General features: G+C 41.5%; 1 protein-coding gene across 4 annotated transcripts in view; it reads right to left on the bottom strand.

Moving 5' to 3' along the window:
* PCSK5 (proprotein convertase subtilisin/kexin type 5) overlaps positions 1-13,820 on the bottom strand; it is a 457,779-nt gene that overhangs the window by 356,610 nt on the left and 87,349 nt on the right. For all 4 annotated transcript variants that reach the window (XM_072837738.1, XM_072837739.1, XM_072837740.1 and 1 more), the window contains exon 3: positions 13,128-13,241. In XM_072837738.1, coding sequence (XP_072693839.1) covers positions 13,128-13,241 — 114 coding nt within the window. The remainder of the gene's footprint in view (positions 1-13,127; positions 13,242-13,820) is intronic.

The raw sequence follows: 13,820 nt of genomic DNA on the forward strand, positions 1-13,820 counted from the left end.
CAACTTATCTGTAGATTGCCAATTCGTCAAAATGAACCACTGGGGAGAAAGTACGACTACAGGCACAACTTTTTTCTTTTTTTTAAAAAAGTACCTGGCAGTGAAGCCCCAAAGGGCATGAAGCAGAGTCCACATGCCATAATGACAGCCTTCCAGATGATCCAGGGAGAGGCAGCTGGCAGCTGGCGGCACCAGGGAGCCAAGTGGAAGCCACGCCAGTGCCCCGCAGACCACCCACTGCCCTTAGACGCGGGGCCCTAGCTGAGGAGGCGGGCCAGCTGTCTCTTCTTTCAAGCTGTCTGGTGGGGGATTTGTATCAACAGCTGCCTTCGCTTGGGCGGGGAACATGCATGACAAGGGTGCCCACCCATGCCCCGAGACGTCTGTCGAGGTGGAAAGACTGCCTTCCTCCCTCCAGACTCACATTTGTTACTTTTGCTACCTAGTTCCTGCTCTCCCTCTAAGGCACTGTGTCCCAAGGGTGTTGGACAAGGCAGGGAAGACTCACTGGTCAGAAAACAAGAACAGAATAGGGGAGGAGGTAAGGCACGATGGACAAGGTGTGCACCCCCAAGAACTTTTCTCAGAACATCACAGCAAAAACTCTCGTTGTTCCATTAGATTTGAACTAGGGGTTATGGACAGGTGACTTGTAATGAGCAGAAAGCTTGCTTGGAATGAGACCAACACTTGGAGGGATCAGAGCTACGTAGAGTGGTAGGAAGAACCAGGTCCCAGAGAGCCACTTTAGCTCCTGGATCAAGGGAGGCGGGCCAGGCTGCGGTCACACACGCCGATCAATTCCCTCTCTTCTATCACTTTTCCTTCTCCCACAGTCTGGACTGAATTTTCTGATAACTTACAATTCAAACAATCTCAAATGAAACATTTCATTCAAAATATATTTTCTTAGGACAAGTTAGAGACACTTTTTTTTTTTAACATGTGTATCCCTCTCTCACCAATTCACAAAGCATATTAGAATAATAAAGGCTCTGAGAAGTCCTGCAGGAAAGAAGTGTTTTTAAGTTTGTTCAAACCAGTATATTCCAAACCACTTGCCTTTGGAGATATCTATTTACAATCCTTAGAAGTTGTGTTTCATCAGAACTAAATTTTGTAATGGCTGTGGAAATCACTCACTCTCCCGAAAAAGAAGTCCTATCATGTACCATCACTCAATTGCCATCACTTAGTTTCCACTTCCACATTAGAAATTTGAGATCTGGGCAATCAAATGAAAGATTATAACTCCATATCAAACAGCTTAAATATACTTGCAGGGGGCCACAGTACTCATGTGCATGCCTGTACTATGTTGTTAGCACAGAAAATCAGTGATTGCTCAGCCTGCCTATAACTTGGCCAGGGAACGGAGCACACAGCTTTTTTCAGATTTGTATCCCCAGCAGGTTAACTTATGTCTGATACGTAGGAGGAGCTCCATAAACGTTGCGGAATGAATAAAATCATTACTAATTTACTTTTTTCTGTGGGAATTACTTTTCTTGTTGCTTTCCTTCATTTTCCCTTCTGTTACACATTGAATTAATGCTTTTATTGAACGGTCTGTGTTAACTCCTAGTTCTTAAGTCCTAGGAGGATAGAACTAATTCAATGCTCATTAGTGTGTACAACCAGTTTAAATGATTTGTTCATTGCACATTCCCTTTTTCTTGTCCAGATTGAATCAGGTTTGATCATTACGGATCTCTTTAATCTTTCATTTCCTTGGACAAACTTCTACAATTAGAAATGTTTCTAGTCCTGTTTTACTTCATCTTTCAAACTAATAAAGAATGGCAAGTTTAATATACTCTTTTCTAAAGTAGGCACATTAGGGGAAATAATTATATGCTATTGTGCATAGACCTAGGGAAGTTAATTTCATCCCTTCAAAATAGAATATTAATTCCCAGGCATCAGGTTGCTGGAACAGATGGTTTTGCTCCTCTCCATCTATTGCCTCTACAAGCTAGAGAAATATATGTCTTTGTAATATTTCCTGTTCTTCCACTGACAGCCCAGAATGTGAAATAAATTAAAACATGTTAATAAAAAAAAAAAGAAAAACAACTATGATGGTAGAATAGATTTAAATCAGCAGGGAATTCGGTTGGCGTCACTGAGAACGGAATTGTCAGCATGGGAAAAGATACAGATGTGAGACTAATGAGAGTAAATAAACTGTAGAATAGCTTTCAAATTGGACGTATCTGTGTAAACTCCTGCTATATTTTATACATAATAATGCACATTTCCAACTCTGTTCACTACAAAGTCCTAAAATCTAATTCGACAATAGTGAGAATCTCAGCACTCCTATTATTGTCTCTAAACATCAAATTAAAAAAAAAAAAAAAAAGAGGGGTAGAAGGGGTCTTTGGAGAAATGGTTGATTCCACGTCTGGAACAGGAAATACACATGAAGAGTATGGGACAGCTTGTTATACCACAGAAAAAGAATATTGGGGTCATGTCAAAAGGACCTAGGGGCTAACTTAAATGGGTTTTCACTGCAAGGAAGATATTTATAATGTCAATGAAATAAAATACATGAAATATATTTAAATCCACTCTTGGTAATGAAACAAACAAACAAACAAAAAAAACCTTGCTCATAGCTTTCAGTGAATGCTTCCGATAAATGAAAGAACTGTAGGAACTGTACGTCATGGTGGCAAATAATTGATGGGTAATCCCTTTATATCAAAACATTTCAGCCAAATAAATGAAGAAGGAATCCCAGAAAGAGAAGATCACTATTTTCTAAACCCTGATGGATCTACAAGATGGTAACCACTAAGATCACAAAGCAGATACTCTGTACCTGCTGATGGAGGCACATATAACAACTAGGTACTGAGCTATCTCATCCTCACCTTCTCAAAAATAAATTTGAACTTGAATCTGATTGAGCCTTTACCTCTTACTACCTATTGACTTAGTGGTAAATTAACAAAACATGCTAAAGGACTCCATGAAAATGCAATCAGCAAGATCTAGACCACACCAAGCCCTAAGTAACCTAGATTCTTCAATCAAAAATTTTCAAAGGAGAAAAAAAATGGAGGTAAGCTGTAAAATAAAATTTAAAAGAAATACCAACCAATCACAAAGTACGAGCCTCATTTGGATCTTGACTCAAACAAATTACAAAGAAAAAATTTATGAGACAATAGGGAAAATCTGAAACAGATGGGGCATTTGACAATATAAAGAAATTATTAATTTTTTACAAGTAAAAAAGATATTATGATTGTATTGTGGAAAAAAATGGCTCTCATCTTAGAGAGATACATACTGTAATATTCAGGGATGAAATGAAGTATATGAATTGCTTGAAGATAATCAAATAGAGGAGGCAATAAATGAATGAATATTGGCCTTGAGTTGATCGTTACCGAAGTGGGTGATAGGGACATGGGGTTCATTATGTTATTCTCTCTACTTTTGCTTTCAATTTCCAAACAGTTCTGTAATGTTTGCAGTGAAAGCTGGTGAAATAGGGATCAGATGTGATCCTCAACCTGGAATTTCGACCTGGAATTTAGGAGTGCATAAAGCAACAGGGACATAAGTTTCTGATCAAGTATGAGGAAGTGTTTTTGAACTAAATTGTTCATTATGGGAAGAAAGGGCTATCTGAGGAGAGTATACTTCTGGTTAGTGAAAATTTACAAAGTGGGTATTGAACATGAGCTGAGGTTATTTTTCAGACTCATTCCAATTTGGTGGTCTAGGAGCTCCCACCTCCCCCATATCTTCTTAAAGACCACCTGACTCAGAGCACTAGTTGCCAAAACATTCACAGAACTGGTTTCCGTGTGCTTGTGTATGTAGTGTGCATGGATGCGAAGCAGAAGGGCCTGAGATTCAGTGTACAGGCATGAATGCAAAACGAGAGGAGGCATATAAAACACTTCAGCATATCAGGAATGATCTAAAAGCACATTTATGTAGTGCTGTTATGCTTAACTCACTACTGTGGAGACACTCAGTGAAGTTCTTTTAGTTCCTTGAAAAATGAAAATGGTTTCTCTATCACTAGGTAACAAACCCAAACATCAGGCCTTAAAACACTAATTTAACCCGGTTTCCGGAAACCATGCAAAGAGATCATTAAAAGAACTCAATCCTGTGCTACCTCGGCATGATTCTCTCTACTTCAGACATGCTAATTTAGTCTGTTTGGATCAGAACTTCCATCTCAGTAGGCTTTTTAGAAGGGTCAAAATTCGACTAACCAGGAAACTAAAAAAGATCCAAAAAAAAAAAACAAAAAAAAAAAGATACATTTCTTCCAAGTAGTCATTAAGGCTATCCTGTAAATTTTGTACTAAATACATGAATAGGCGTATCCAAACTGACTTTTTTCCCTAGCATAAAGATATTACTTATAAGGTTCTTCTCCTTTTAATCAAGGAAAGATTAATCAGTGAACACATTCTTTACTTTGTCCACACCGCCTCCCATCACAAAGAGCACCTCCACGTTATAACCAAACTTTGATTCTGACCTACGCGATTAAGTAATCAAATCCTCTTCCTGGAATTTCTAGTTCCAATCTACCTATCTCGCTGTGATTTGCCTTCATCTGTCGTGCAGGGAGTCTCTCAGCATGGACTATTTGCATATTGGATTATCCACTGCTAGCCTAGAATCCCATCCCTAGGCTGAGACCGTCTACCAAGGATTTTCTCACACTTGAGAAACTGGAAAAATCATATTGATGTGTGTGTGCATTCTATTTGAAGACAGTTATTACTTTCTCTTCCCCAGGCGGCTGGGGCGTCTCAATTCTTCTCATCCCTGCAATGCGAAGAATCATTTCTTTTACTTTACTGTAAAAGTCACGTTCACTGCTAACCAAGATCAAGGAAAAACAGCATTCCGGATGCCTCTGATAATTGTCACATTTGAATTCTCAACGCAAGACATTTGAAGGCACATCGTCCTTTCGGAAGTGCCAGCTCAGTTCTATGAATTTGGAAAACGTCAGACGAAGACTGAACCACTGACTCTCTCTTCTCACTTTCAAACAACATTTACTGAGTACTTACTAAGAGAATCCTACTTATTGGCCGAGAGAGGAGTAAAATAAGCCAAAACTGCTTTCATCACTGGAACCAGCCCTCACGTGGGGTGAAAAGTAAATGAGAAGTGAGGAATTCAGAGAAACTGATAAAAAAAGAACTTGTCTTCAACATGTTAAGACAACCACAGATGAAGGGAGCTGAAGGGTCAGTTGCTACCCACTCTCCAACAGAAAATGAGGTACTAATGAAAGAAAAGGTTTGACTACAATCTTGATAAACACACCTTTGTTTCTATTCACAGACCCTTCATCAGGTGAGAGTGGGGCCCAAAGGACCTGACTACCCACGTACTTTTCTTCTTTGAAAAGAAGGCTGAGAAGATAAGTGACCAGTATGGAATAAGTTCTAGCTTGCTCAGGGAAATTCATAAAGACTGTAATAATTTGCACCTGGCAAGGTTGACTATTATCTGAAGTGATTTTTTTTTCAAGTGGATCATCTATTACTGGCACTTTGACTAGTTAATTATAGGTTACTTTCATATTCCTAACATACGGACTTCCACCATAGCTGGCATGTGGGGTAGCGAAATCACATGAAGTCCTCACAGTCATCATGATAATAAGCAAGCAAGAGAGTTCTGCTATGGCACTTCTGCAGACTACCATCAACTGATTTGGTCAAGTAAAAGAATCCAAATTTCTACCCATAAAATGTTCCACTGACTCTTCATTAAAGAAGGTACTGTGGCCAACTTATTGACCATCTTATCCTTGGTGTTGGGAGTATTTGAAATGCTGGGAAGAAAATAAATCTCTGCTAAATAGGAATGAATGAACGAATGAATGAATATTTGCCTGACAAAAACTTTGATTCAGCTGGATTTCCCAGTCTACAAAACAAATATGGACCATACTGGGGATTCAGTTTGCTTTTTGGGAGGGAATACTTCTGAGCATTTTTCTTTGGTGTTAATTTACTTGTTCAGTGAACACAAAGTTTTAATAAAACTTGAGCTATTCTTCAACTCAGCCACTTGTGTGTTTGGCCCCCCTAAATGCCCTTGGCTGGCATCTGGGAACTTGGATTTGGGTAGAGTTCTCACCATTCTGTCATCAAAATGTTTCATTATGCCTAAAGTGTTTAGCACAGACCATATTGTGTGCATAAATACCTTCAGGGAGCATGAAATTTGGGTACATGGGAGGCACTGAGTACCTATACAACCATCCCCAATAAAAACCCTGAACCCTGAGTCCCTAATGAGTTTCCTTGGTAGGCAACATCTCACACATGGTGTCACAATTTGCTGCTGGAGGAATTAAGTGCTTTCTGTATGACTCCACTGAAATAAGTCTTTTGGAAGCTTACGCTTAGTTTCCTCTGGACTTTGCTCCATGTGGCTTTTCTTTTTGCTGATTCTGTGTTGTACCCTCTCACTGCAATAAATTATAGCCATGAATGTGACTATATGCTGAATCATGTGAGCCTTCCTCATGAATCACGAAACCTGGGGTGGTCTTGGGGACCCCCAACACAGGGGACATAGCGAATCTGAGCTACCAATGAAACCAAAGCACGGTACATAACAGTTGGGAGCTCATGGGGTGGGTCTGAGGCGTAAATCAAGACATGAGCCCCTGGTGGTGTGTGGTCTCTCTTGACCCAGTATCCAGTTGAATTTGCAATGTGGAACTAGAGGACGTTCAAGCACGAATGAACTTAGGAAAATATATCCAGACCAGATTTTTCATTTTTTCAGATGGGCTAAAGTTGATCTAAAATACCTTTCTACAGGTCACAGAGCTAGTTAGAAGTAAATTTTTGTACACCAAAATCATGTCTAAGCCCCCATTAGTTCCTACCAGTCCATCATTTGTTGCTTGGCTGGAGTCTGTCCTTCCTCAGAAGACCTCCTGTTTGCATCAAGATGTGCCACATGGTTGCAGATTTGCACCATGTTGCATTTTCAATTAAGCCAGCTAAATGGGGTGTTTTAAAAGGATGATTTCCAAGCTGCCAGGACAATAATGCCACAAACTCCACCAAATTTTATTAGAGTCAAATGACAGTATAAATCATTAGGAAAATGTGTGCCAACCACAGAAACAGCAATGTCTCAAACTCTTGGAGTACTGAACACCATCCAGTTGGCTGAGAAAGAATCATGTGGCTTAAAATCATTTTTCACAATTACTATCCTAGCTAGTTCATAGTTTTTGGCAGATATGCCCCACATGCATAGCCGAACTCAGCTAATTTTCACTCTGCTGATCGACAAATATAATTTTTCCCCTCAGAAAAGCCACCCAGAGAGCTTTCATGAAATCTTGAGGTAGTACATCAAAAAAGTGAGTCCATTTATTAGAGCCTGGCATGAAAAATGCATATTAAATAGGCCACCCTATATTCATCACAGAAAATTCTAGTGTGCTAAGACGACACATTCAGAATTCAGTCATACCTACTACTAAAGTCTGAGAGTCAAAGAGTAAGATTTCACAAGCCCTTCCTCACTTTTCCCTTTTGAACTGAGCTTGCCTTCCATCAGTCAGGAACCAAAAAATAATAATAATAATTAAGTTTTTTCCTATGGGCTTGTCTAAAATAATTGTTAGTTTTTCTTTTTTCCTCCCAAATTATTAGTTCTGTAAGTTAGACAAGAGATATCGTACAATGCTCCATCAAATTCTTTACACAATAAAACATTTACATGACAAAAAGGAACAAAAGACCTTTTCTATCAAATTTAATTTTTCATCCAATTTTCATTTCCAGGTGGTCTTCTAGAGACTGTTGGTCAAGAGCCGAGTGTCAAATTCGAGCCACGAATGGGTGTTTTATGATGATTTCAAATAATGTTAATCTGCTGCAAATTGAATACCCTCCCCACAAAGAGAAGCATCTGCCTACAAAGGGGATCTCCCTCATGTACTTCAAATTCTGCATCTGCTAACTCTGTAGGGGATAAAGGGATGCTATTAGGACAGAGCTCACAGGGGGCCAACAGTATAGGGTTCTATTCCTCAGTTTGGGCAGAGGTGGATAGGCGTCCATGGCATCCTTTACAATTTCTGTGTATCTGAAGTATTTTCCAATAACTTATTTAAATATTTAACCCCCTGAATTTGTTCGATTGGCATTTCCAGACTCTTGAAGAGGCACCTTCTAGAGCCTTGCTGTCTCTAGAGTCACACTGAATTTTCTTTGGTAGGATCAAAACGTTCCACTATACCAGCTGGGTACGTTAAGACCATTTCTGCCATACTGAGTTCCTAAAGACTTGGCTAAATCTTCATGACCTTTCCTGTCAGATAACCTTTGCCTGTGGAGCATCTTGAAAGAATATATAAGCCAAGAGTATTTTCAATCAGTGCAAGCAAAGTAAAAATGTCTTCTCATGTCAAAGTTGCCAGTTTCCCAACTAGAAAATGTAAGAAAAAGGTAGAAGATCAAGAAAAACAAGTTAAGTTGACCAAGTGTGCTTTAAAGTGTCCCATAAGTTTAAAAACCCCTCCGTGCCCCAGCTGATGATGGGAAGACAAGAGCCAGCTGTATTCATAGAAACTCATGTTTGAGATGGCGTAGAGCAAAGAGGTCTCAAAGGGGTCTTGGGACTCTGACGACAGCATAGACTGGGAAACTGTCAGAAATGCAAATTCCCAGATCCAGGATGGGGGTGTGAGTGAGGTGGGCAGCAATCCCTCCAGATGATTCTGACCCCTAGCAGTGTGTGTACCATGGACATCAAGGTTGGAAGTCCAGCCTATGGGGTCAGAGTTGCCGGGTTTGAATACCAGCGCTTGTCCCTGGTAAGCAGGGTGACTTTGGACAAGTTACTTAATTTGTCCTTTCTTTAATTTCCTCATGTGTAAAATCACTATATTAATGGTCCTCAGCTCACTGGAACACTGGTGTTAAGATAATACATGTAGAAGTCTAGCAGCATGCTTGACACATACTAAGCATTCAACAAATGGGACTGATTATTTTGTCTACTGTGGAGATCATCACAGATTTCCTTTTATTCAGCTTACTCAACTATTTATTTGATGAGCATTTATTGAGTATTTACTATATACTAGACTCAGGGCACTAAGTAACACAGCATTTTTACCTAGCTGCCAAGCTTCTCCATCCTGAGTTAGCACCAATGAAATCCCACCACTCGAGCCACACTCTCGAAAACAAAGAATCGCTGATGGGGGAGCCCAAGCTTGGATAGGTTTTAAAAAGCTACTCAGGAGGTTTTAGCTTCTCCCAATGGAAGTAGCAGACCTGCAAGCAAGAATTACAGCCCAAAGCTCAAGGAGCAGAGGCTGGATGTACGTATATGATCCCAGAGAAACTTCTGGAAGGAGTCCTTTGCCCAGCAAGCTTTCATACTGAGCTTTGCCCAGTAAAGCTCCCCTGCTTTACTGACCTTCTTAGGAAGCACAAATCATGGCTTCCTCAAGCCTCAGGGCTTACCCCTTTGCCAAAGAGTAGGTAGGGGAGAAGTCTGTTGATGCGACAAGAGGTGAGTGCTAGTTTTAGGATGGGGCCCTCCTGACTCCTGGAAGCCTGAACACAGTATTTCAGGACAGAGGAGTAATTATACAGCCATGGTCTCCTCCATAACCAACTCTTGTAGATGCAGATGCACATTTCCCTGGATAAACTGCCCACGCCCCAAGGCCAGACATAATGGTTTCACACACCAGTTTCCAAGGGGAGGAGCAACAGAGGCAAAGCTTTTAAATTAATTAAAAGAGACACTCAGGCACACTTCATGCCATTCTTTAATCTCCACTCTCCTGTGATAAATATAGAATGACAGGCCGGGGCCCAGGCTAATGAGTTGAAGGCAGGACCCTATGGAGGTTCGCCAAGCAGCCCTCAGAAACTGTAGCAGGGACCAGGCCTCAGAGAAAGGAAAAAGAAAATCAGTATGTTGCCTCAGCTGGGTCACTGATGTGTCACTAGAGTGCTCTGAAGAGTTCCCACTGGACATATGATCCCCCCCCTTCCTTGACTAGCAGCGGTTTAAACAACAGACAAAAGGAAACAGCATGTATTGCATTAAAAGGTCAGAGAGCAATAACAGTTAAGATTTATTAATGGTTTTCTAGTGTCAGAAAAGGCACTGTGCTAAAGGCTTCTCATGTGGTAATGCATTTAGTTGTGGGGACCAGCTTCCCAAAAAATCCTCATACCTCTTCGTGCACACACCCTCACCATACGGTCCCCTCACACACTAAATCAGAGCTGGCACATGGAACTGATAGGAAATTCTAGAAGAAACAGTCTGTGACTTGAGTTTAGATGATAAAAGCCATCACCACTTCTAACATGATCTCTTGCATCATATGCCCTGGGGGAAGCTAACATCATCTCAGGAGCCCTGTGGTGAGGCCAATAGCTAAGCCACTTGTGAATGAATCCTCCAGCTTCACCCAAGGCTTTGAGTCATCCAGCTCAAGTCCCAGACACCACAGAAAGGGAAGCCATCACTGCTGGGCCCTGTCTGAATGCCTGACCCAAGAACCCATGAGATAATTGTTTTGAAATTGATTTTCTGTGATTTGTTACACAGCAGTAGCTAACTCGTACACAAGAGCCAGATACTCTTATTTTACAGTTGAAGTGAGTTAAAGTGATTCACTCATGGCACAGTAAGTGAAGCAATGAGGATGTGCATCCAGGCTGGCAGATTTGAAGTACTAGTACTCATTCTATCATATTACTCCTGGCAGATATACATAAGGTGTGTAACGGACTTCCCATTGCTTTTGTTCAGGGAAAAGCAATTACTTCATAGGAAGCTTTGAAGCACTCTAGTTTTCCAAGATAATTTGTTCAGCTTCCATGGCACCCACCGTTCTGCTTGAATTTTAGCCATTTCTCTATGGTTGTAAGTCCTTAGAGGGTTGAATAGAGGGTTTTTCCTATGATAGTGTTTGTAAATAGCAGAAAGGTGAGGTGAAGACAGGATGCCAGGTCAGTCCCATGGACTCCATTAACTTGCTTGGTTTGGCAGTCTCTACCACTTCCAGGCTGGGTGATTTTAGGCAAGTTGTCTAAATAACAGGAGCTATCGACTCCTCACTCTTAAAGCGACCGATACTCATACACACACTTTTGTTCACACTACATTATAAGCATACTCAAACTATTTGGCACCACTGCTTGGCACACAACAAGTGCTCCCTAAAAATGTTACCTATTTGAACTATCAAAGAGGTGTTGGAAAAAAACCAGCATTTTAAATGCCCAAACAAAAGCTCTTCCATCAACCTTTCATCATAGTGAAAGGGAATTTACAAAGAAACAGCCATGGTTCTTGGGGGTGAAGAGATCTCGCTCCACAGGCTGGCCAGTGTGCTAATGCTTTGGTCATGGTTTCTTCTAGAGCCTAGGCTGCCCTGCTGGAGTGACGAAAGGGTCAGGGAAAGCTGCCCTACATATCCACCATTCAGTGAGACAGGTGTAAGGCAAGGGGGGGGGGTGTCTCCCTCTCCTTGGCCTTCTGAACAGAGGTGGCAAGGGATTTTGCTTCCACCCTATCTCTTAATCCCATTATACTTTTATCATTTTGTCAGCATGGACAAAGCCCCTTAGGTCCTCCCAACACTCATTCTAATGCCTTCCCATGTGATACACACTCTCCCTTGGTCTTGGAGCTTACCAGCTGTCAAGTATCTTACCGTTCCCTCAGGTGATTTCTACTCAAAGGCTATTTCGAGTTCCACCTCCATTTGAATTTAGCTTTATGGCTCTCTAGCTTGCATGCACACTCTCTCTCTTTCTCTCATTTGTTACATCTGAAAGAGTTCTCCATGCAAAATTCTTTTCAGGTCCAAAACGAGGGGTTTCCACAACCTTCCATTTCTGGGTAAGACTAAGAAAAGGGAAGTGGAGGAGAAGCCAGCCACTTCCACCCATCTCAAAATCAGCACAAATTTCTGGCACTGAAACGTGCTAGGTCAGGTTCTGCGGGGGACCCTACTCCTCATCCCGTGTAACAGGGGAGTATGATTAAAATATCAACAGCTGTACAACAAAGAGGCAAGGGAAGGATGCCATGCACAGTAAAGACAGAAGGCCCGGGACAGCCAAGGAAGGAAAGAGTGGACAGGTGAAGACCAGGGAGATTTGAAGCAGGGAGCCTGTCATGGGTCCCGAAGACTGGGGGAGTGACCGCCTAAGGCCGTGGGGAAAGGCAGGAAGAGCGCCCCCAGGAGGAAGGAATGAAAGGCACGGAGGCAGGAAAGCATAAGATCGGTCCACACCATGCTATGGATGTGCAAGGAAGCCGGGACAGGATTGCAAAAAATACAACAGGTGAGGGGAAAACCCCCTGGCAATAGTGAGCAATAGAGACTTTCAAAGAAGATTAAAGTGTCTTTGTAGATTACAGAGCAAACTGGAGACACGAGGATTTCATGAAGAAAAGTAACCGAGTTCTCAATGATGACCACCGCAAAACTCGGGGACTGGAGAAATAGAGTTTCCAAGGAGGCAATGCCAAGGGAAGAGGTGGACTGCTCTTCCCAACACTTAAGGCAGTTCCCCTCACTGCAAGTTTTTGCTTGAACCACCAAACTAGCTACAAGGCACACCCTCTCCAACTAGTTTTGTCCTTGGTTTAAAAAATTATTTTCCCTAGTTTTTAAAAATGATTACCTCAAGTAAGCAGGCACGTATGAAGTGACCAGCAGGGTCATTTCAATGATTTCCAAGAGCCAGGATCCATTACCCAGACGGGTTTCAAGGTGGAAGCAATGCATATCAGAGAGGAACGGGATTACTGATAGGTCTAAGGGTGTCTGTCTGGGCCTCGGTATATTTTTCTATCCTCTGGCTCAGATTTAGAAGGCTACCCAGAGTAAACTCTCAAATGGAAATTCTGTAAGTCCCAAATCCCTTCTCTTTCTCCTTAGAACCAAAGAGCAAGGTTCCAAAAAGATCCAGAAAACATCATGTGCCTTCAACCAATCTCACATGGTGAGTCATGAAACAGAAGAATGTCTCTGGCCCTTGCTCCTGTGTCCTCCCAGACCCCAAGGACATCCCTGCACAACACGGCCCCAGGTCAGGCCTCCTCACCATATACCACATGCTTGGCCACTTGGGATCGTTGAAGTAAGTCGGCTGGGCACGACTGAAGTCATAATCCCTCTTTGTCCGTTTTTTTACCACTTGCTGTTGGATCCACTCCACCTGCCAAGAAGAAGGACATTTGTTGAGTGTTCAAAGTCCCACCAGGGTTAGCACAACATCAATGACAGTCTGTGTGGCATGTCCCATCCTGAGCCGACTCTGTGCAACTCACAGACTTCATGCAGGTAACTTGATTCTGAGTCCAGGGGCTCAGAGTCTCTAGAATCCTAGTTCTCCTTTATTTTCATGGCATATGGGTTTGTTAGTCTTAAATGACACGTCATCTCTATCTCTTAACAACATGCTACCTTTTAGCTTCTTCGGAAAGCATATTTTACTCACAAATTTATTGCAAATTGATAAGAGTTAATTTTTACACTAATTTTTTTCACCCTGACCTCATATTAAGGGTCAGCAAACCTTTTTATAAAGATCCAGACAATAAATATCTTTTTTTTTCTTTTCTTTTTCTTTTCTTTTTTTTTTTTTTTTTAAGAAATGGCTTTTTACCACATAGTGTGATGGAAACAGCAATATTTGGGGAATCAGAAAACCAAAGCCCTAGACCTGCCTCTGGTACAAAATTGGAGAAATCACTCAATTTCCTGAGCCAAATGCTCCATGCCAGTTCAAATTCAA

Source organism: Canis lupus, chromosome 1, assembly GCF_048164855.1.
Source record: "Canis lupus baileyi chromosome 1, mCanLup2.hap1, whole genome shotgun sequence".
Lineage (NCBI taxonomy): Eukaryota > Metazoa > Chordata > Mammalia > Carnivora > Canidae > Canis > Canis lupus.